This window comes from Ciconia boyciana, chromosome 20, assembly GCF_034638445.1.
Source record: "Ciconia boyciana chromosome 20, ASM3463844v1, whole genome shotgun sequence".
Taxonomy (NCBI): domain Eukaryota; kingdom Metazoa; phylum Chordata; class Aves; order Ciconiiformes; family Ciconiidae; genus Ciconia; species Ciconia boyciana.
In genome coordinates, this window is record NC_132953.1 from 6,229,096 (window position 1) to 6,250,292 (window position 21,197).

General features: G+C 46.8%; 2 protein-coding genes across 5 annotated transcripts in view; both read left to right on the forward strand.

Annotated features, from left to right (window-relative positions):
• Positions 1-306: 306 nt before the first annotated feature.
• On the forward strand, positions 307-9,334 carry C20H11orf52 (chromosome 20 C11orf52 homolog). Of its 2 annotated transcripts, XM_072884626.1 has the most exons (4): positions 508-669; positions 5,077-5,117; positions 5,910-5,956; positions 6,319-9,334. In XM_072884626.1, the coding sequence occupies exons 1-4, from the start codon at positions 638-640 to the stop codon at positions 6,553-6,555; spliced, it is 357 nt and encodes a 118-aa protein (XP_072740727.1). In that variant the 5' UTR covers positions 508-637; the 3' UTR covers positions 6,556-9,334. The 2 variants fall into 2 exon arrangements, with proteins under 2 accessions (XP_072740726.1, XP_072740727.1); XM_072884625.1 differs by lacking the exon at positions 5,077-5,117 and having other exon boundaries at positions 307-669.
• Positions 9,335-9,674: 340 nt separating this feature from the next.
• DIXDC1 (DIX domain containing 1) overlaps positions 9,675-21,197 on the forward strand; it is a 44,825-nt gene continuing 33,302 nt past the window's right edge. For 2 of the 3 annotated variants that reach the window (XR_012045915.1, XM_072884622.1), the window contains exon 1: positions 14,719-14,938. Coding sequence is in view for 2 of the 3 variants with exons in the window: in XM_072884622.1 (XP_072740723.1) it covers positions 14,879-14,938 (60 nt within the window). In the remaining variant the exon portion in view is untranslated. Of the gene's footprint in view, positions 9,712-10,863; positions 10,985-14,718; positions 14,939-21,197 lie in introns of those variants that run through there. The other variant, XM_072884624.1, reaches the window with a different exon arrangement.

Consider the following 21,197-nt stretch of genomic DNA (forward strand, 5'->3'; position numbering starts at 1 on the left):
ACTGTCCCTGAGGTTGCATATGCCTTTCTGCCTGCAGCAGAAGCAGCAGCACTAGAGCTCAGCTGAGAGTAGACCTGCAAGCCTGCTCTCACCTTCGCTGGGGCATCACCTTCCTCCCAAGAAGATATGCTCTCTTTCCCAGGTGATGCCAGCCCATACCATGCATTTTTCAGACATCCTGCTTGAGATGCAATGATGAACAGCAGGAACAGCACTGAGAGCTCCCACCCTGGTGTTTCTCCTTTTGTTCCGGAACATTTGAAGTCCCTCCTCCATCCTCTTTTGCATCACTGCTGGCATCAGCAGGATGGCGCTGGTGGGAGAGAAGGGTAGCAGAGGGACATCCACTGTATGGCAGAATTTTAGCCCCAGGGCTGAGGCCTGGAGGCATGCTGTTACCTTGCCCTCTCCTCCTTGGGTAGCAAGAGGTGAGCGCAGGCCCTGGGGGCACGGAGAGCCCAGGGCAAGCCCTCCGGTAGATGGCACGCACGGGCCTAGCAAAGCGTCACTGCAGCGATGGAGAGAAATCTGACACTGCCAGACACTCCCTTGGAATAGCCAGGGGCCGAGCAGGAACCAGGAAATACAAGCTCTCCCTGTCCAGAAAACATTTCTGCTTCATGAAGGAAGGAGCAACATGGGCAATCTCTGCAGCTGCGGGCAACCATGGTGAGTACGGCATCCGCCAGGTATGGGGTTGGCAGACAAAGCTCCGGGCAGCCTGAGCGGAAGTTTGGGTGGACTTTGCAAGCTTTGCTTCCATGTGCTGGGTTTGCCAGGGCTCGCGCCTGGCTGTCAGCCCTGCACCTTGCCAGCTCACACAGAAACTGAGAGCAAGTGAGCAGGGGCATTGCTGTGCAGGTGCCGGAGCAGGGACGGGAGGCTGGGGCAGCCCCTGCCTGATAAAGGCAGGGTAGGGGGAGGTGAAGGGGCTTTGTTGCTCACATGTGTCAGCCCAGACGGGCTGTGGCACCTCCTGGGACTGGCAGCTTGGGTTCCCGCAGCCATGCCAGCAGCTGAGAATAGCTCAGTTCTAGGAAGGATCTAGTTAAAATCCCTGTACTTGCCCCAGTGGTCTCGGGCCAGGTGCACACCGTAAGGTGTCCCTGTGGCATACTGCAGGGCAGTGCTGGCACTAAGGGCTTGTGGGTCAGCTACCCCATCCTCCCCTCAGCGCATCCAGCCCCTCTCCCTGCCTGCATCTGTCTGGGCTTTATTTGCACTTGGGAAATCCTGGCCACGTTTTTCACATGATGTTGCTCTTTCTCCCTGGGAGGGAGGATGGCAGTTTAATCCCTCCTGGCTCATGTTGTGCCCTGGACCTCCTGCTTACAGAAAAAGGTCACAGTAGAGCATCATTCGGTGCCAAGTGGAAGTATTTTCAGCTCTGAGAGTGGTACAAGGAGGAGAGCCATGAATATCAGATGAAGCTCCGAGGACATTTCTCCAACACTGCATTTGTTAAAAGTATTAGAAATTCATCAGCGCTTTTTAATAACTACAAGAGGCACAGCATCACCTAGTGGCTGGAGCAGAGGAGGAGGTTCAGGACACCGAGTTCCTTCCAACCTGAACCCTGAGCTGGAGGGCAGAGGAGTTTGGGATTTAGGAATAGGAACTGCAGGTGGGAGGTGGAAGAGTGGTTCTTGACATGTCCCCCACCAAAAGTCACATTTTCTACTTCCTCTGCCCTGTGGCAGAGGGTAAATGAGGCACTTAGGGCAACAGCTTCATTACTGCAGCGGACAAGGGCCTGATCAGGGAATGCCTGGGGCACAGGCTGGTTCCCCTGAGCAGAGCTGCAGTTACCGGGAACACTACTGATACTGTGTGGTGGGGAGAGCCGTGCCACAGCATGGACTGGCAAAGCCAGAGACTCCAGAGTACAAACAACACCATTACAGTGTATGCTGTGGTGGCACTTTCAGGTCCAGACCGTGCCAGGCCATGCACAAACACTTGTGCCTCTGAAAGGAAGTATAAACCAGAATCTGAAGGTCACTCATCTATGCAAGGCTGGGCAGGAGAGCAGCTTTCTGCTCCATCTGGGGAGCAGCATGGTGGCAGGCTGGCTCCTCTCGGGCAGTGTCAAATTCTGCTCCCTCAAGGCTACTGGAGCAGGACTCCTATGTCCCACTTGATTTTTTCCCAGAAGCTGCATGGAAAGTAAGAAGCTGGGATGATATTTCTGCTGGTGCTGTCACTACTACCTTCTGGCAGATTCCTACAGCAGAGGGCAAAGCTCTGGTCAAAGACCCTTTTGACCCCAGCACCCCTGTGGGACTGAAGTGCTAACATCTGCCTTATAGACTGTGCAGCAAGAAGAAAGCAGAGCTCTCTCCCCAGAAGCATCATTCCCTGTCCTGCAAATGGAAACACATGGGTGAAGAAGGGCCTTAGGCTCCTAGGCTGTCCCTGTATTGCATACACTATTCAAACAGGCTCCAAGCAAGGAGAGGGGAAGGCTAATGGAAATGTGCTGTTGGTAGCATAGGCTTGTGAGACACCTGCAGAGGACCACAATCAAGAGCAGACTGGTGCACTGAAGCCCCACTGCAGAAGTTTGCGTGATTCATAGCTTTGCCTTGGTGACAGAGGGAAAAAAAATGGTACTTAATTTTAGGTCACGTGTTTCCAGGCACCTATACTGCTTTTATTTCTGGATATTTGCTCAGCACCACAGCTGTGTCAGCCAAGAGATGGACTTCCTAAATAAAGCTGAGACTTACAAAAGGGCTCAGGGGAGGCAGGCACCCACCTTCTCCTGGACGGAAGATCCTTGTCATGATCACTAACGAAGCATGGGCCCTAAGGGAGATAGAGCAAAGAGCAAGAGACTTAGGAGGCTCCTGAAGTCTTTAAAGAAAAGCCATTACAGCAGAGTTATTCACAGAAGAAAGGTACTGATGAAGGAAAGTGTGCCCTCAGGTCTGGGTACCTCTGCAAGTATGGCCCTGTGGAGGGCAGGCCTCAGGTATTCTCACCACTTGGTTTAGTACTCAGGGCCTCTGGTGTGCATGAACAGCAAAGATGCCAAAATTCAGGACCCACTGTGAAGGAGGCTTGTGTAGGGCAGAAATCAGGTTGGCATCGATGTGGGGAAAGGGGAAGGGGCAGGGACATGTGTGCTGTCATGCAGAATACAATGTGCTTCTAGCAGGCTGTGAGCTAGTTACAGCATGTTTGACCTGGTTTTGAGAAGAGGGAAAAGGTTTACCCTACTCTTGTTTCCCTTGACACATCCGTTCTAATTACCGCAGATCTGAGGCTGGGAGATGCCGTCTCCTGCCTGGCTGTGATTAGCCTGCAGACAGCCTCAGAATAGCTTCAGCCTACACACTGCCTGCTAATGCTCTCTCTACAAAGGAAGGCAACCAAAACAAGCAAGAGCAGCTTGGAAAGCTGATACTGCAACCTACCTCCCAGGAAAGAGGATAGGGAAGCTGATTTTGCTTCAAATGGTGCTATTTTAACTACATTGCACAACGTGCCTGAATGCTGTAAAGAAGCAAAGTGCTCTAGCACACAAGCCTCGGCAAGGAGGGCCCTGGAGACCCCGCAAGCTCATAGAGGCAGTGGAGGAGGGAGCTGCAAGAGCCACGTGAGAACCACCACAAGACAAAGCAATGCTGCCTTGAGCTAGGCCCCTAACTCCTGGGGGCAGCCCCCCAGATTTTGTCTGCCAAGGACTGGAGGGCCATTGGTGCCTCTGTGGGGCAGCACACAGCAGAGACATGAGAAGCAGTGTTGGATCCTTTTGCACAGGCGGATGGCCACCCTGCCTTCCCCGAAGCTGCCTTTGACTTCCCAGGTCTAGCAAGTCTGGTTAATCATTAGTCACCATTTTGAAGGTTCCAAGTTCTTTGCCCGCATTCATGCTTTTTTTGTTTTGCCATTGGAGTGCCAAAGACATTACTGCACACACTGTCCTGCTCACCCAGCCACTGAAACTGCCTCTAAAATCCGGCAAAGGCAGATCTCTGCCTCAGGCACTGCATTGTTCCCACCTGTGGCAGGGCTGTCTGGCAAATGCACATGCTGTGGAACATATAATGCTACTTGGAAACCATCTGGTAATTCTGTAGCCCCATTAAAAGCACTAGCTGCCCACTTTGAGCTGCTGCCTGTGCTGCAGCAGAGACACAGACCCGTGTGTGACCCTCAGTTGCGCACTGTGTTGGTCAGCAGCCAGCACTAGATGGACATGCATATGCAGGAGGAGCCGTTCAAGGGCTGGCACCTGGTCTCCTCTGGCCCTCCGAGCATGATGCAACGATAACTTTTCCTTCATGCATCTGGCCCAGAATGTGACACATCTCTGCTCTGCCAGACAGCCTGCGCTCCCCTGCCAGCACCCGCCTGCAGGAGCTCAGCTCCTGGCTCTGTTGTTACAGCTGGAATGAATTTGGCTCCTGTTCATTCCATGGCTGGAACATAGCTGCATTTGGCTTGTCTCTCCCTGGTCACACAGGTACAGCCGAGATTAGGGTTTGGCTTGGCTTATATTAAGTGCATAGCTTGTTTGGTTTGGTTGTGTTTTAAGTGGAAAACTGAGAAGAGGAAAACTGTCTGAAACATTAAATTAGCAAAAGGTCTGTGCAGAGCTGCTCCTTGGGCAAAGGGGCCAAAGAGCAGGGTACAGGGCTATCAGAGCATCTGTCCCTAACAGAAGGGTTTTGTGCCAATTGAGATCATGCTCTGCACCCTGCATCTTTGATCATACAGCTGCAGAAATGTAGTTGCAAAACTACAGTGAAATCTGTTCTCACTCACTCTGATGCATATGTGTATTGGGCAGCCAGGCAGGGCTGAAAGGCAAGGAGACTTGGGGGTGTCTGTGGGGTATGGTAGGTGCATCACAGAAGAAGGAAACACATCCCCACATCTCCTCTTTGGACCTTCTCCCTGCAAGAGTCGCTCAGGTTCTGGCTTGGCTCAGTAGCTCTTCTCTGAGACACTTCTTGGGCCTTTCTTATTACCCACAGGTGTGGCACCCTGGGGTGGTACATTTGGGTTTGCATGTTATGAGAGCAGAGGCTGGGGCTTCTCAGGGCTGACATCTCTCTCTGATTTCAGGAATTGTCCTTCGACTTTTAAAAGAAAGAAAGAAAAACAAGGTAAGGATTTGTGAAAATGCTTTAGAGGACAAGAAGAGGTGGAGTGACTGAGCCTCTGGTTAGCTGACATTAGTCAGTGCTGACTGTGAATTGGATCCCTGAGGCTGAGGTCCCCTCCCATACTCTTTTGTACCTAACCTTCCTCAAGAGAAGTTTGGTAGAAGCAAGAGGCAAGATTTCTTTAAAACTTAAAGCAAGGGGTGTGATGTGCCATGGGACTTGGCAAGGAGGAGGGAAGGGACTTCAGCAGTATCTTTAAAATACCAGAGTCTCACATCAAAACACATGTGAGTGCTCTCAAGTGGCAGCATAGCAGAAGCTGCATCAAACTCTTGTAAGAGCTGCAAACATGTGTCTGACATCAGTACCCCAGAATAACGTGCATTCCCTAAGTAGTCCAGTTGTGTCCTGCGGCCTTTGGACCATGCTGGGCAAAATATGTTTGCCAGGCAGCAAAGGAAATAACAAAGTTAAAACTGGATCTGACTTCTCCAAGGGCCTGACAAGGAAGCTCTCTGTGCTGTGTCTGTCCTCCTAGGTTCTGCCAAGAACATCGCGGTCCACAGCATGTTGTCATCCTGGGAAACCTTATTTTTTCCAAAGAAACAAGCCCAGGCTTTCTTCTTGGAGGCGGGCCTCAGAGACAGCATTAGGGTTGAGGGTGTCAGATGAGGTAGAAATTTGATTTATGTCCACTGGGGAGAGCCCACGGGCCAGATGCTGCATTTCTGCATTCAAAGGTGCAACAATAAATGGTTGTGTTAACCTGATCCGCTGGTGTTTCTTTTTCAGGAACTAATGTGAGACATGAGAGCCAACAGCATCAGCCTGGCAGGAAGGTAAACAGCTTCCCAGAGTTGTTTTGCTAGCTGTATTTTGAGAAGACAGAGCTGACCGCCACTTCCTAGGCTAGATGGGTTGGGAGGACATGGGGCAGCTTATTCAGAGCCATGAATCATCTCATCCTGTATAGGCTTTAATGGCTGTGGGAACAATGTGCGTTGCTGCACAGTGATGCGGGCCCATTTTTTTCCCCTAAAGTGCAGTGGAAGCAGTAGGATGAAATCTCTCTCTGAGCCTGAGGTGTCAGAGAGCTGGATGGTGCTGGGGGCAGTGTGCAGGGTGTCTCTGCTTGGTCTGGGGAAGGCACGTGTAGCAGCACCCCAGGGAGCTGACCTTCCAGAGCTCTTTCTCCCCAAAGGCTCCAATGTACGAAGACGTCCCGGAGTTTCCTGTCTATGCCACCGTGAGTAAACCCAAGAGTGTGAAGCAGGATGACAGCATTCATTATGCAGACATACAAGTGTTCACCAAGGTCCGGGAGCGCTCTGCAGCAGAGGTGAAGAACTTACAAATGCAGAATGCCACAGAGTATGCCACCCTCAACTTCCCCCGGCCCAGGCTGAAATATGACAGTAAGAATGGGACCCTGGTATAAAAGCCTTGGTGGGCCCCCTCTTCCTTCAGCAGCGAAAGGATTTCACAGACTTAGAGATGCTGTAGATACAAGCTAACCTCATGGACACATCAAGTCTCCCTAAGAAGGTGCAGAGAGGTTGTGTCTTCCACCTGCATTTCTCTTCAGAGGACACAGAGATATTTATTCTCACATGATCAGTAGTTTCCTATCTGATTCTGCTGACATAAAACACCTCTTCCCCTTTGAAGAGTTGCCTCTGAAGCTGGCAACCCATCTCCTCTCAGCACTGTGAGAAGACAGAGCTGCTCCTTGGCTGATGAAGGCTAAAACCACAGCTCAGAGCTGCAGTGAGAAAGTTCCTGCTGTGGCACAGGACCAGCTGAGTGCTGCTCTGCAGATGAATTTCAGAACATGGCATACAGGATTCAATACCGGGACAAGGGAGATGTTGCCACAGGATTTTATGTCAATGTTAAGAAAATTCTGCAATGTGCAGAATGACATGAGGATGATACTGTGAAGAAATGGCATGAAACCTTTAACAGTATCTACTGCAATGTCTTCTTCCAACACCTGCCACTGTAACTGCAGTCGTGTACTATGTGCATCCCCTTTTCTCAAAAAGCAGTGTTCTATAACCATGCACAGCACACTAAAACCAAGGCCAGAAATGCAGAATTAACTGAGGGGTACAGAACAATTTCTTTCACTGAAGGGCTGTACAGATATGCATCCTTACCTCAACATGCACAGAAGTGAGTAGTGAGCTCTTGGCTCTGACTGGAAATGAAACAAGGAAAATTCGCAATTTAACTGTGAGGCAGCCATTTAAAAGCTACTGCCTATATTTAGGGCAGTTATCCAGTCCTTAGATTATAGCAGCTGTCTGCATGCCTGAGATACTGGGAATTAATCCTGGTCAACTTTAGAGAGGGCTTTGGACTTTTCCTCCATTTTTTCTTATTTGTACTGTCAGCCTTAGTTATAAAACCCAGTAACATGGAGCACACACCATGTGGTGTTTTCTGCTAACCCTCCCAGATACACCTTTGAGAATTTATTAATGGATTTAAAATAGTGTTAGTAATGTAGTATAGCAATCATCCAAAAGGCTTCTGCCACTGGACTGAATTTGGCAGTTGCAGCACTGGCAGTTGAACAGTGCTCCCAAGCAGTATCTTCAGGCACTAAATCAATGCTTGGCACATTCTGTTCCTAAATAATGGCCTGCATAGCTAAATGCAGATCATGGGACAACCTGTTTATTGCCAGTGTTTAAAAATGGACATCCTGGTACATTTTATAAACTTACATAATTTTGCATATTATGGCTCAGCTAAATATAAAAAGCATGAAGGAGTTCCTGCTCATTAGAAAAACATAAAGCTGGTACGGGCAGTATTTGATAAGATGAAAGTGTTTTGAGGACCAATCCTACAATTTTTCTACCTTTTTGCCCATGCTATCCAGTAGACTTCAGCAGGGCTACTGTAAGGCCAGAGTAACATTTGCAGGAGAAGGCCCCTTTTTTTGTAAAGGATACAGTATATTTTTCTACCTGAAAAGTTTTTTTTGCCCCTGCTATCCAGCTGACCTCAAGTGGGGCTATTGTAAGTCTGCAGTAGAAGGCCCTTCATTTATAATGGGTATAGGATTATGTTATTGGAAGGGCTGGTTCTTTTGAATGCCAAGGATTCCTCTTTCTGCTTCTCCAAGTTCCTTTCTGTTCTCCGTGCCCAGCATGAAAACCTGTCCTTTGGACTGAGGAGGATTGAATGGGCACAGGATTTACTTACAAGAGTATGTCAAGGAGGCATGGGACACTCCAGCACTCAGTCCTGCTAGTCCAGCTGTCAGAGGGGCAGCCAGGGACACAGATCCAGATCTGGTTCATGCTGGGCAGCAGTTATGTACCTCCTTGCACTGAATCGCTGGTACAAGAACTAGAAAGCGACAGCGGCTTCAGTTCTAGTCAAGCCCTCTGCATCGTAGGAAGAAATTGGATTTTTTAGAAACATTATTAAATATGGACTATAGTTCAGGAGATGGGAGGTTTCCTGGAAGGTTCAGATGCCAACAGGTCATTTTTAAAAACAATTTTAAGTGAAACAGCTTGTTATTGAGTTGGATGCACAGCGTGTGGTACTGAAGTTTTTCCTCACCCCAGCAGGAGAGCTGGGGCTGGGGACAGCAAGCTGCACGGGCACTAAGGTCAAGCTCCTGAGCCCAGAGTGGTATAAATTTGCACATCCATCAAGTTAAACCAGTTTTGCTGTAGACGTAAGTAGGACTGGGTTTGGCTCAGAGGAATTTGCTTTCACTTAGTCACACCATTTAGTTCTGTTGATCTGCGGATCAGCCCTTTTGTATTCTGAACGAATGGGAGCTACAGTAGAAACTATCTTTTAATGAGCGTCTCAAAGCCTGGAACGGTAGTTTATCTCCTATTCCCTAAGGAGCTCCAGCTTCCGTATGTAGCTAGTACTTGGTGTTGTTTCTGGAAGTACAGCGTATCTTAAGAGATAATCAAATGCTCTGCATAGGAACAGGAGTAGTACAGTAATTTTGCCTGTTTACCAGGCCTTGAATAGATAAAATGTGAAAGCCACGTGTTCTGCAATAAGGATTTTTCTAAAGGACTTGGTTTTGCACTGAGTATTAAAAGCTTCCAACAGCGTATCTCCTGTGTTTCTCCTGTGAGGTTGTTATGTTTAGGTGTTAAATGAGCATTAATGTAGCAAATGTTCCTTGAACATTAAAAGATGTAATTTTTAGTTTTAACTAATAAATTTGCACTTTTTGGGGAGGCCGTTGCCCGCTTGCTGCACTGGGGCTCTGAGGGCGCACACGCGGCCCCGCGTGAGTGTCTGCAGAGCGGGGGCCTGGGGCCCACCCAGCCGGAGGGTTCCTCACGCTTCTCCTGCCCGATGTGGGGGGACGTGCCGCTCCTGCGGACAAACGCCTTGGAGCAGAGCGGCACTATGATGCTGAGCGCCGGCTCTCCCCGCCCGCTCCCGGGCCCTGAGCCCCGATGGCCGCGGCCCCGGCTGCAGGCGGGCCCGGTCCGGCCGGGCGGGGCCTGCGCGGGTCCGCCCCGTCCCGCCCCCGTCCCCATGGCAAGCGGCGACGCGCCGCGGCCGGGCCCGGGCCGGGCCTGCACCCTCCCGCCCGCAGGTAGGGCCGCAGGGCGCGGGGCTCTGGCGGGGCGGGCCCGGCACCCCACCCCACGGGGACCTGGTTTTCCCTGTGCCAACCCCTCCCCAGGGGCTCCTCAGCCCCCGGGACCGCCCTGCTCCTGGGGATCGCGGCCCGTTCCCGATACCCCAGTCCCCCGCCCTGGGCCTTCCGTTCCCCATACCCTGGTCTCCCGCAGCCAGCCCGGCTCCTGGGGATCCCCATGCTCCAATCCCCCCGGGCCGACCCGCTTCCAGAGACACCTGGGGCCACACAGCCCCTCCGAGGCCTCAGACCCTTGCCCGACACCTCGTGGCCTCCCTGCTCGCTCTCTCTCAGCCCTGCTTTGCAGAATGGGCCCCCAAATACCATCACCCCGAGCAGATTCAGGAACCCGCCTCTGTTACCCGTCCTGTCCGACCTCAGACCTTTGGTCCCTGGAGATGTACCAGGATGACACAACTAAGATAATCAAGACCATCTGCCTAAGGGTCACACTCCTGCTCACCTTTAAATGATTCTTAAAAACAGTGATTTCTACTGTCATTCAGACTTTCTCAAGGAATCTTACCATTATCCATTCTGCTAACTCCACCAAACTCCCCCACCTTTCCTTTCACCAGACTTTACTCCAGACTTCTAAAGGAAGACTCAGCAAAGAAAATATAGATTACCAGAAAATTCCTAAATATAAATATCAGTATGTGGAATTGTTTCCTAAAATTATTTATGAATTTTTGCTGTCTGGGCTAAATGCACAGAATCAAGTAATACCCTGAATATTTGACACTAGGGACCAGTACAGCTTTGGCTGGCATATTTGACTTCTGTTGAATTTGGATTCCCCCTCCACAAATGGGAGAGAGAATTACATCTGATGTGCAGTGTAAGCCAATGTAATCAGAAATCTTTTTTACATGTGTTTCAGGGGAATTCTGTCCACCATACCTACTTTACATGTGGAAGAAAATACAAAAATATGTACATTTCCCTAAGACTGTAGCCCTTAAATATATTTTCTGCAGGCAATGAAAGGAGGTGGCGACTTTCCTCCTTTGTTTTGCTTATATTCAGACATTTCATTGGTAAGTCTGTTCTCCCTCTGAGAAAATTCTTTCCTTTGTATTTAATACATTTGCTTCTCCCTCTCAGGCTTCAAGGGGGAAGGAGTGCTGGTGCCTTCCCCGTGGCACTGAGCTGAGCTGTGGCATCCAGCATGGGAACTCTGGTGGACATGGTGCCCCAACACACATCACAGCCTGCTGCATCCTCCGTGAGTTTCCGGGAGTCCTTTTTGTGTTTGACCTCTGTTTTGGATACTTGATGGGGATGTTGGGAGGGGACACTCAGTGACACAAAGGCATTAGTTGCGTTAGGCAGCTCTTTTTGCTATTACTGCAGTCATGGCCTCACAAGCCTCACAGCCTTTGTTTCTGAATCAGCCTCACTTGCTTTTATTTCCCCAACCAAAATTTTATTAGCAAGAGCTGAACTGTGGCCATTGAACTTTCTCTCTTTGTCAAGAGCTGGTAAGTGAAACAATCAGAGAATGTTGATAAAGTGCCTTAAAATCCTTGGATGGAAGGCTTGAAGGAAGGCTTATGTGTGGTGGCGCTGCTGTGACACGACAACAGTCTCATCACAACAACAGGAAATGGACCAGTAACAGGGCTTTGTCATGCACCTTGCCCGGAATTCAACAGGGGCAAGTACAAGGGTTAGGGTTACGCTGAAACTGGCCAGGAGAGGGCAATGCCACCAACCAAACTGCCATCCTACAGGTTTGTTTTGAAGGTCACTTACACCAGGAACAGTTGATGCAGAGATCCTTTTGATATCATTGCCCCGTGCCCTTCATTTTGGAATCATCTTCAGGGAGAATGATGAAGCATTAGTTTTAGTGACAGGCTGTTTTATTTGCTTCTTGCAAAGATAACATTCAAAGGCATCTATTGTGATGTTATAAAACTGAAAGAAAAATTATTCCTGCTACAAGAAGCTTGAAATTTAAGAGTGAAAACAGAAAGATGGGAGAACTAGTGTTTAATTTTTAAAAGGTATTTTCAGCACACACATACACCCAAGATGCATTTGTGTTACCACAATAAACAGAAGAATGGCTCAGCATGTTCTGCCTCTCAGTCTAGCCATCAGAAATACCCTAGTTTCTCTTCTCTGACATTCATATTGTCAAAGCAAGGCAGTGCTGTTTCAAAGATAAGAAACCCCATGTAGAAGCAAATCTTTGATGACAAAATCTCTGATGGAAAACATACTGCAAGCAGGCCTGTACCTGAACCTGGCACGTATAATGAGAACACTTTGCCTTTCACTGTGTTGGTGTTCTAGTAGGTAGAAGCACTGTAACAGGGATATGGGACCACCTGAATTTCAGACTTCAGTCCCAGCTTTTCTTGGTTGATCCAAAAAGCCAGGCACGGTAGGGCTTCTGGCTTGAATAGTCTCTCTGATCCAAAGCGACTTCTTCACAGTTCCCCCAATACGTTCAGCTGAGACAGCATTTCTGCATTTCTCAGGAATTACACTACTGTACTATGGGTGACACATCTGGCTTTAGGTCCTCTGATTTGTGCCAGGAAACACGGATACAGGGAGTAGGGGTGAGATAAATGCTTCTTGGTGCTAATAACTACATGGGGGTTTTTTGTCATTTGCTGCATTTGGTTGGCCTGGGAGAAATTGCCTTTGTCTAGCCCACATTTGACTATTTTATCTGTTATACATAACATAGATCCGTCACTATGTTTCTGAGAGGAAGTCCAGGACTCTTTGTGTGGTTTATATGCAAAGCCAGCTGCTCAATCCATGTGGCTGACAGTCCCCTCACCATCACGCTGCGTAATGTGTCCTGCTATGCAATGGCATGGGGAGCACACTGTGATTGAAGGATGTGTTATGTATCTCATATGACTGCGAAGCTGTAATTGGGGGTGGTGCCACAGAGAGCTTGTACAGGGACCTTGGAATTGGTTTGAATTTAGATGATCAAATAGCTGTGTCCTGCTTTTGAACAAAGCCAGTCTGCATCCCTGACAAACTAGAGATGCCTGCCAAGACTTAACATACAAGCTCTATGGACAAATGCAGGTTGCACTGCAAGCAGTGACTTAGTGGCAGTCTCTATATCCTGCTGTTGCCCAAAGGTGTTGTAGTTCTTATAGGGTGGAGCACAAGTGTTAAAAGTGCTTCATTGTTGTCTATCACTAATGCAACAAGACACCTGCTAAATGCCACTGAGGTGGACCATGATAAACGAACTGGTGTTCTCAGTGTATCGTCTTATCATGATTGAAACAGTACATTTTACATTTAAATCCTGTTTGTGTTTTGCATTTCTATGCTATTTGAACAGATTATTCTTATTTTTATTTATTTTTTTAATCCTGTAAATTTGGGTTATGTCTCCAGTGTAAAGTCTGTGGCTAGGGACTGCCTGCCTTTGACTTATCTGCTCCTCAAAGGACAAGGGTAAATATCTAGAACTTGAGGGGATTATGAGCATAAAATATTTAATCTGCTATGAATGTATGTTTACTAGGTAACACTGAAAAACAGATAATATATAACTTTTTCTTTGAGGTTATTAGTCAAGAATAGCATTATAAAGTCCACAGAAAAGGCTCAGACTGTGTTTTATGGTTGCTGGTTTTGGTTTTTTTTTTAAATTAGGTCACTGTCTGATGGGGAAACCAGTTATTCAGTTTTTCTATGAAATTTTCTTGAAATTGCAAAGGCATAAGCTACTTGATTGCATCACAAAAAATGGGGATAAATATTTATTGCTGTCTATTTAATGGCATTTTGAGTCTCAAAAGTAAACTGGATCAAGGTACTAACCACTAGCATTGCGAGCTTACAAGACTTTATGCAAAACCTCACAGTAATCTGTTGTTTTGCTTAACAGATGAGATATTACAATCAATGAAAACATAAAAATCTAAATTCCCACTGAATTATGAAAAGTAGGGAAGGCAAACATGAATAAATAATTTAAAAGTTATGTCATGGAGGCATGAGGGCTGACTCCTTTTTGAATGACTTGGGTTTGTTACAGAGGGAAATTACCTGTTGCTTGTCTTCCTGTATTTTAGCTGCATCTCCGTATGTGACAGGGTAAAATGGTAAAATTATGCAATTGCTTTTTCCTCCAGACACTTCAATACTTAGGCAGAAAGATGTCTTTGTTTTTAAATGTGTCTCTCACTTAGAAATGTTTGGCCAGGTATTTTGAAATCTGAAGGCACCACTGATATCACTGGGTAGTACTTGCAGTGTTGCTCTGTGGACTGGCAGCCAGAGCCCCTGGCAGAAGGTGTCTTCATCCATTCTGAGAGGTTTTTCTTTTTTTTTTCCTGGGCATTTAGTGTAAGGTGAGATGAAGTTTAGGATGTTGCCTGGAGACATTTGATACTTGTTTCTGGAATGAATGCAGTTATTATTGATTTAGAAAATTTGCTGGGGATTGTATTTAATTCTATTTTGAAAGTTTTCTGTCTTTTTTCTTCTTTCAACTTCATTGCCAGGGCAGCTAGAGCAGGGCCGAGTACTGTGCAAATGCTACTAGCTGTGTTGTGGCCTGGTTTGCAGCTTCCTGTCTCTACCAGGTTGCTGACAACACTGCTGTTTCTTTGCGGCTGCAGAACGATTGCTGAGAGTTAAAGCTGGCAGCTCTTAGAGTCTTTCCTTTTGCTTTTCTAGCTTTTCTAGCAAAGGCATCTGCTATTTGCCATTCCTTGACTCTCTCCCTGCTCCCACGCCATACAGGGCTTGCTGTGTTTGGTGGGTTTGAAAATCTCTTTTACGCAGCAGGTTTTGTGTGAGTATGACTGCTGGAAATGGGTTTCAGATGTTTCCCCAACTCAGTCCTGGGCCTGCATCTTGTAAGCTGAAGCGTTTCTATAGGAACCGTATGACATCTCTCCCGCCACTCCCCCAGCAGCTCCCTCTCGAGCATGCCCAGTGCAAGCCTTGACTTTGGCTCAACTATCTGTGTGCAGTAACGGGCTGCACATATGGGACTATGAATGCGGTTCCTGATGAGCTCCAACTCTTTGTCTTTGGGAGAAGGAGGAAGAGGTCGTGCCCAGAGCTGGAGGATCTGCCCTGTGTCCTCTGAGACCCTCGCCCATCGGTGGGCTCGTGGAGAATGCTCGCTTGTTTGGCCAGGGGGAATTTACTGGATATTCTTCAGGAGGGCTTCACGGAGGTAAATGCATGTCCCACGTCTCACACAGACTTTTCCAGGGCAAGGCAGCCTGCTTTTGTGCAGCATCTTTCAGGAAATGCTATGTTTCCCAGTGCTTTGAGTGCTTTGAGGAACAGAGAAGGAGAAAAACGAGCAAGATTTCAGGGCAGGAGAGATGCTTACTAACAGAAAGGCATACTGGGCAGCTCAGCCAGGGTTCTGCAAATCACCAATAGTTTTTTGAAGAGTTTGTGGCTGTTTTACAGCTGGTGTTTTTAGCTCGGAGTTTTTATTATCTTCACAGGTCTTTACTGTCGTACCAGTAAATAATATAAACTGCAGCAAGGTTATGGAGCATAGTTTATTTTATAGAATTGACTCTTCTCCTGAGTATATGAAGTCTCTATGTCTGAAGGCAGTTGGAAAGCCTGTAAATCTGCTTTGGGGACACACATTTCTTGAGAGAGGCTGACAAAGAGCAGGCTGGCTGGTTTTTTTCCCCATCTTGTTCTGTAGGTTGAACCTCTAGGGGACTGAAATTCATCTTGGTCAGGAAAATATAACTTTAAAAGTGTTCTTTATTTGCTTATTCTGCTGTTAGGGAGACTAATAAATCATAAAATACAGAGTGAGGAGTACCAAGAAATTCCAGAGATGGGAATCCTGTAACTGCATGGGGAGTGCAGATTGCTGTCGGCTTCCCTCTTCAGAGTGCACAACAATTTAGTTCTGTTGGACATTCTATGGACTCAGTACAAAATGCCAGGGCAGCCACTGCCTGGCTGTGCATCGTGCAGACCATGCTGGAGCATGATTTCCTATCTGTAAGCTGAAAAGTAAGGAATATTGTGGGGGCTTGTGCTGAAACCAAATAGTGGCTGCTATTTGCTTTCTCACCTGGTGGCAGGGATAGTCTCTTGGTGTGTTTTATTCTTTCTTAGAGCGCATAGCTTATTTTTGTTTGTGTTTGGTGGTTCCTCATCCTTGCAAAGCTCAGCCCCCACCTCACTGTTCTGCCCCCGTGCTCCATTCTTCACAGAAAATGAACATTCCTCCTGGGCTTAACAGTACCAGTCATCACGGGGAAAACAAATCGGGTATGAAACTTGAGCCTCACAGCTTGTCGCCAGCCACAGGTCTCCTTTGATTGCTCTGCGTATCTGTGTAAATACTCCATCCCCTCCTCCACAGAGTATCTCAGTCTCATTTTTAGCTAGGAAAGGTATTGCTTTAGCTCAAGCTTACACTTCCTGTGATCGAGGGCAGCAGATCCTTCTGTGGCATAAGCTAATAGTAACCTGTATATTAATAATATAATTAATAATGGGAGGAAAGAACAGTTTTACATTCATTGCTAGCCCCACCCTAACTGTCTGATTTTACCCACAGACTGCTCAGCTGTGGAAAAGAAAGTCCCTCTCCCACCATAAAACCAGATTCACTCTCATGTCTCCCACTTGGGATCTCTCTGCCACATCACACACTTCACATTATAACAAAAGTAAAATTAAAATAAATTTTGCGAGTGCAGAACCTACAGTACAGAGAGGTTAAGTGACTTGCCAAGGACATGCATCACATCACAGATACAGTTGGAAATGAGTGAGAAACCCTGTAATTCCGTGCCTTCTGTTTTGAGCCACCGACTGTACTTCCTCCCCTACTTCTTTGTACCTTAGGTGCTTATTTATATAAGTCCCTGAATGTGAAAGAGTGTCCCAAGGTGTCTGATCCCAACACAGCACTCTGATGTTAGAAGGCTGGAAGTGAGTGGCTACTAAAGCTAATGTTTGGGTATAAAAACAGATTCAAGATTAAAAGTCAGACTTAATTTAACACAAGCAGTGAATTGGGGTATTGCAGGAATTGCCTTGCTGATTCAGTGTCTGTTCTTTTGATAGAGCATTTTTTCTGGCCAGGTGGCTCTTTTGGTGACTAGATACCTTGAAATACAAGGATGTATTTTCCAAATCTGTGCATTAACATATACAAGTAAGGAAGTTCCTAGCAAGCTCCTAGTTGTATGTGCAGAGCTCAGGTGCAACCCTACAGGTGCTTGGGACCTAGAGGCCAGGTATAATTCCAGTTTCTCTAGGGATATTGATTGTGTGTCTCTATCTTGCACCTTTGGTCAATAATCCATGCCTGGAAAGTTAATCAACACAGCCAAGATACTACAGGCAAGTTTCTTTTGTTCCTTTGCATTCTCTTCCCTCTCTGTCCATCCTGCTGGCTGAGAGCCACCCCATCAGCCTCATTATCTCATGAGTGGGGATGGTGAATGCAGCATAGTTGTCCTTTCTGCAGGTAATGCCTGTTCTGCTTCACAGATCATCTGTTAGATTGATGCTTTCTCCATGATTAACATAATCACAGATTGCTAAAGGGGGCCTGTAAATTGCAAATTCAGGCCAGTGTATTTCTCTTCTTTTTCAGAGTCCCTGGCCTTAATATGTTGTGGACAGTGTCACCTGCAGACATCTAAAGCAGGATGACTTTTGTTTAATGTTGAAATGCAGCGACGTCCCCTGTGGGCATCACACAGCTACTGTCCCTCTCTCATTAATGGACTACCCTGCCTTGAAGGTGTTTCCCTGCTGTTTATTGAGACTTACCCTGCTCTGAGGCAGCTAAATAATTCAATCCCACAGCTGGATGGTGGCAGGGGAATGTATGGCTGCTCAAAGCAGTAGTTTATAATGCAAGGAAACCATAGAGGGTACGGTCTCCTCTGTGGTGACTCTGTCCATGTGGCTTCAGCTTGTTCTCTCTCCTTGAGGAAATGCAGTTTATTTGAGATACGCGCTTACACTTCTGTCAGTTCTTTAAAACAGATAGGGCACACAGAAATGTGTCAGAACTGGGCCTGACAGCTCCAAGACAATGTGTCTGTATTTTTACAATAATACACCTTCTCTTTTTCAAGTCGGAAGATCATTTCCTCTGACACTCTTAATTATGTAGTTGTTTGTGTGCAATGAGTCATTTGAAATAGCTATTTTTTCCCTCTGAGATTACGTTGAACAACAGGCCTGGGATTGGCTCCCCTCCAGAGAGTGAAATGGCGAATTTTTAAGAGCCCAAGCAGAGGTTGTTTTGAAATCAGGGTCTCCCAACAACAGCAGAGTGAAATGCAAGGTTACCACATAAGGCTCTGTCTACGTGGGGAAATACCGACACATTTTGCTATCTGAGAACTGCTAATCCCCAGCGGTATGCATGCAGGAAGTGGTGCAGTGCAGGTAGGGCTCTGTGTTCTCTCCCTAGTAGGCTGCTCATTGCCTGCCCCCTTACCAACTGCTTCATGTAATATTTTCCCTTGAGTAGTAGGTTCTTATCTGAGTGGCATCTGCAGTAGGTATTTCCTGGATTTCCTACACATACAGTCTCTCTCCCTCACTCTTCAAGGTTTGGTCTATCTGTTGGTGGACTTGAGGTGATTGGATGGCATCCTAGGTGTGAGATCTGAATCCTTGCTGTGGGAAATGACCTGGGTTTGATTTTGGTTTGCTTTTCTGATTGAACTAATTTTCTGGCAGTATATACTTGCTACTGTCTTGTTCTGGCAGCCATTCTGTTCCCCTTGGTGTAACATGCATGATCTGTGATAAAAATGTCTCTGCTACTGCGATCTTAGCAGAAGAAACTTGCACTCACCCTGTCCTTGCAATGAGTGCTATTTATAGCTAATAGGATTCACTATGAAGAGAGCTGTTTTGACTCCTGTCTCCCTTGTCCAGTTCAGCCCATTAGGACCAGCCCATAACTAATTGCCCCCTGTAGTACTGAATCCCTTAGAGCCTGGGTTTCACTAAATACATGAAGCCCTTTAGAGATGCTGCTGTTTTCCACGTAGTAGGGCCAAGTCTCATTTCGCATCAGCTTTGTTTTGGTATGAGTCTGCTAGTATTTTACATCCGCTCTACACTGTTAAAGCCACGGGATGGTCAGGCACACTTGTTTAAGCCTTGACTAGGGTGAGAAAGGCTGGGATCTGAAGAACCGCCTGAACCTTGCTAGGTTGCCTGTCTGGTCTGCAAGAGACTGGGCAGCTGCTGCATTGTAATTCTGCTAAACCTCAAGTACAGACATCAGAAAACACAGCTGGGGCTTCCCACACCTGGACTTACATGGAGATGTACTTCAGCAGACAATTGCTTGCTCTAGCAGGAATTCTTGTCCATTTTTCCCAAAGCCCTTGTGCCTGGCCAGCAATAGGACTATCAGCAAGGGAAGGATGTATTTGCTGTTATATAGGATTAGGGGTTGAGCACTTAGGATTCAATCCCTGCCTGAGGTTCACTGTATGTCTAAGTGAGGCTATTACTTGGTTGCACAGCAGTGGCTGTCCTTTGGCAGCATGTATTACAGTGCATTTGCACAGCAACAGTCAAAGATTTATTGTTACCAAAGCATTTTACAAGGAACATAAAAATTAGTACAGCTGCTTTATAGCTAGAAACTGAGGCACACAGAGGTAAAGTGGGCTGCCAAATTCACAGCAAGTCATTGGTAGAGTGAGGAAAAGAGTCTGTGTCCTAAATGTGCCTTTAGTGCCCTTCATCCTGGACCAGGCAACCTCACTGGGTGTCACTTCCCCTTTTCTTCGTATGAAAGGTTCTTGCCTGCAAAAAGCACTGTTCAGTCATACTGTGTGCTCAGTCTCTCCACAAAGCTTCTTTTCCCTGTCTGTACAGGGCTAGTGACTGCATTCTGCTAAATAAGGAACAATGTTCCTTTTCTTTCCTGAAGCATCAGGGAATGTCTCAGTGCAACTTGTTTTGACAGACCTTAGACTTTGTTTGGGTGTAGTGGAACCATTTCATAATACAGGGTGAATCATGTGCTCCAAAGTACTGGCAGTTTACAGTAAAAGATCTTTTGTGGCTCAGCTTTTTGCCTGTATGCTTGCATGGAAACACTGCCTGTGTGAGAAAAGGGCCTCAAAATACCAGATTGGGGAAAATGCAGAGGCACTAAAACATCTTGCAGAAGTGCCAGAAATTATCCCTAAAGCAGCAACCTGGCTTTGAATGACAGTGATGTTTTGGGGCGTGGATGTCTGACTGTGGGTTCAAAGGAATACATCCTGGCAAGATTCATTTTACGTGACTTTCTGTCTGGTAGACTTCTGGAGTAGTTGCTGCCTGCAATAGTGAATTTGCTTAAGGAACGATACCATCTTCAGATTTGTGAACATAAAAAGGGTGTACAGAGCTGCCACTGTGAGTATGGAAGGTATAGTGAGTAATCCCAGGATTTTTACAAACAGGAGATTGGAGTTAAAGGAGGTATAGGCAGAAAACAGATTAATTGCAGGGAGAATGCTTGCGTGTGGTGTTATGAAAGTGACAGACAAAATTACTGTTTGAAGAAAGCACACTTAGATGCCACTCACAGAAATACCCCTATCAGGCAGATGGGTGGCACAAGTGAGATCACTGTCTGACAGCAAGGATGAGTCTTGGCAAAAGATCAATAGAAGGAAAGGGTTTCTTATACTAAAAGGGAAAATGGAATCATCAGGCTTTTGTTCTGTACAAATTAACTAACTCTTTGGTTCTACAGAGATAAAAAGCTGTCAGACATGCATTTCTTGCCATTTGCCCACCTAGGCCCAGTTTCTTGGGAAGAGACTCAAGGTTAGTTATTACTAGGTTGCAACAAACTACTGAGCATAACTGTCTTTCAGATGTGAGTGGTGCTGCTGGCTTCATGAGCTGTTTAAAGAGATCTTACATTTGCATCTACTAAGCTCTTCCAAATGGATTCTAAAATGCAACACTAAATGAATACAATACCAGTATCTATAGGCACAGGTAAGAATTACTTCATCCTGTACTGAAAGTTGTATGTCTCTGGAATGGAGCATGACAGCTATTGGCTGTGGAACAAGAAGTAAAAATCAAAATGGTAGAAAGAATGTAGGGAGTTTGAATGGAATTAGGCCTTGCTATTTAACACTTAAGCTCTTCCTGTTAATGGGTAAAGGACTGTGAAAGATGTGGAAAACTCTGTGGTCAAAAATTACATGTCCTGGGTAGCTAGGCACTCTGGAAATTCTTGCTATTGTTTGCATTCAGGCAACATGTGAAATACACATTCAACTCTAAAGTTCATCCTTCACAGACCTTCCAGCGCTTGAGCTGGCATCTGAAAGTCTGCCAGTGAGCTGCTCTCTTAGTAGACCAGACACTTGTTCCCCTCCCAGTAACAAGTGGTAGTTTAGCCAGGATGCCACAGGCAGCTGTCATTTCAAGCCAGCAGTACTGCCAGGATT

Bases quoted from the DNA above. Each gene is read 5' to 3' on its own strand.
- C20H11orf52 (XM_072884625.1), top strand. From the start codon at position 480: ATGGCACGCACGGGCCTAGCAAAGCGTCACTGCAGCGATGGAGAGAAA. The intron at 670-5,909 runs GTGAGTACGGCA...TTTCTTTTTCAG, and splicing joins TGCAGCTGCGGGCAACCATG to GAACTAATGTGAGACATGAG. The intron at 5,957-6,318 runs GTAAACAGCTTC...TTCTCCCCAAAG, and splicing joins AGCATCAGCCTGGCAGGAAG to GCTCCAATGTACGAAGACGT.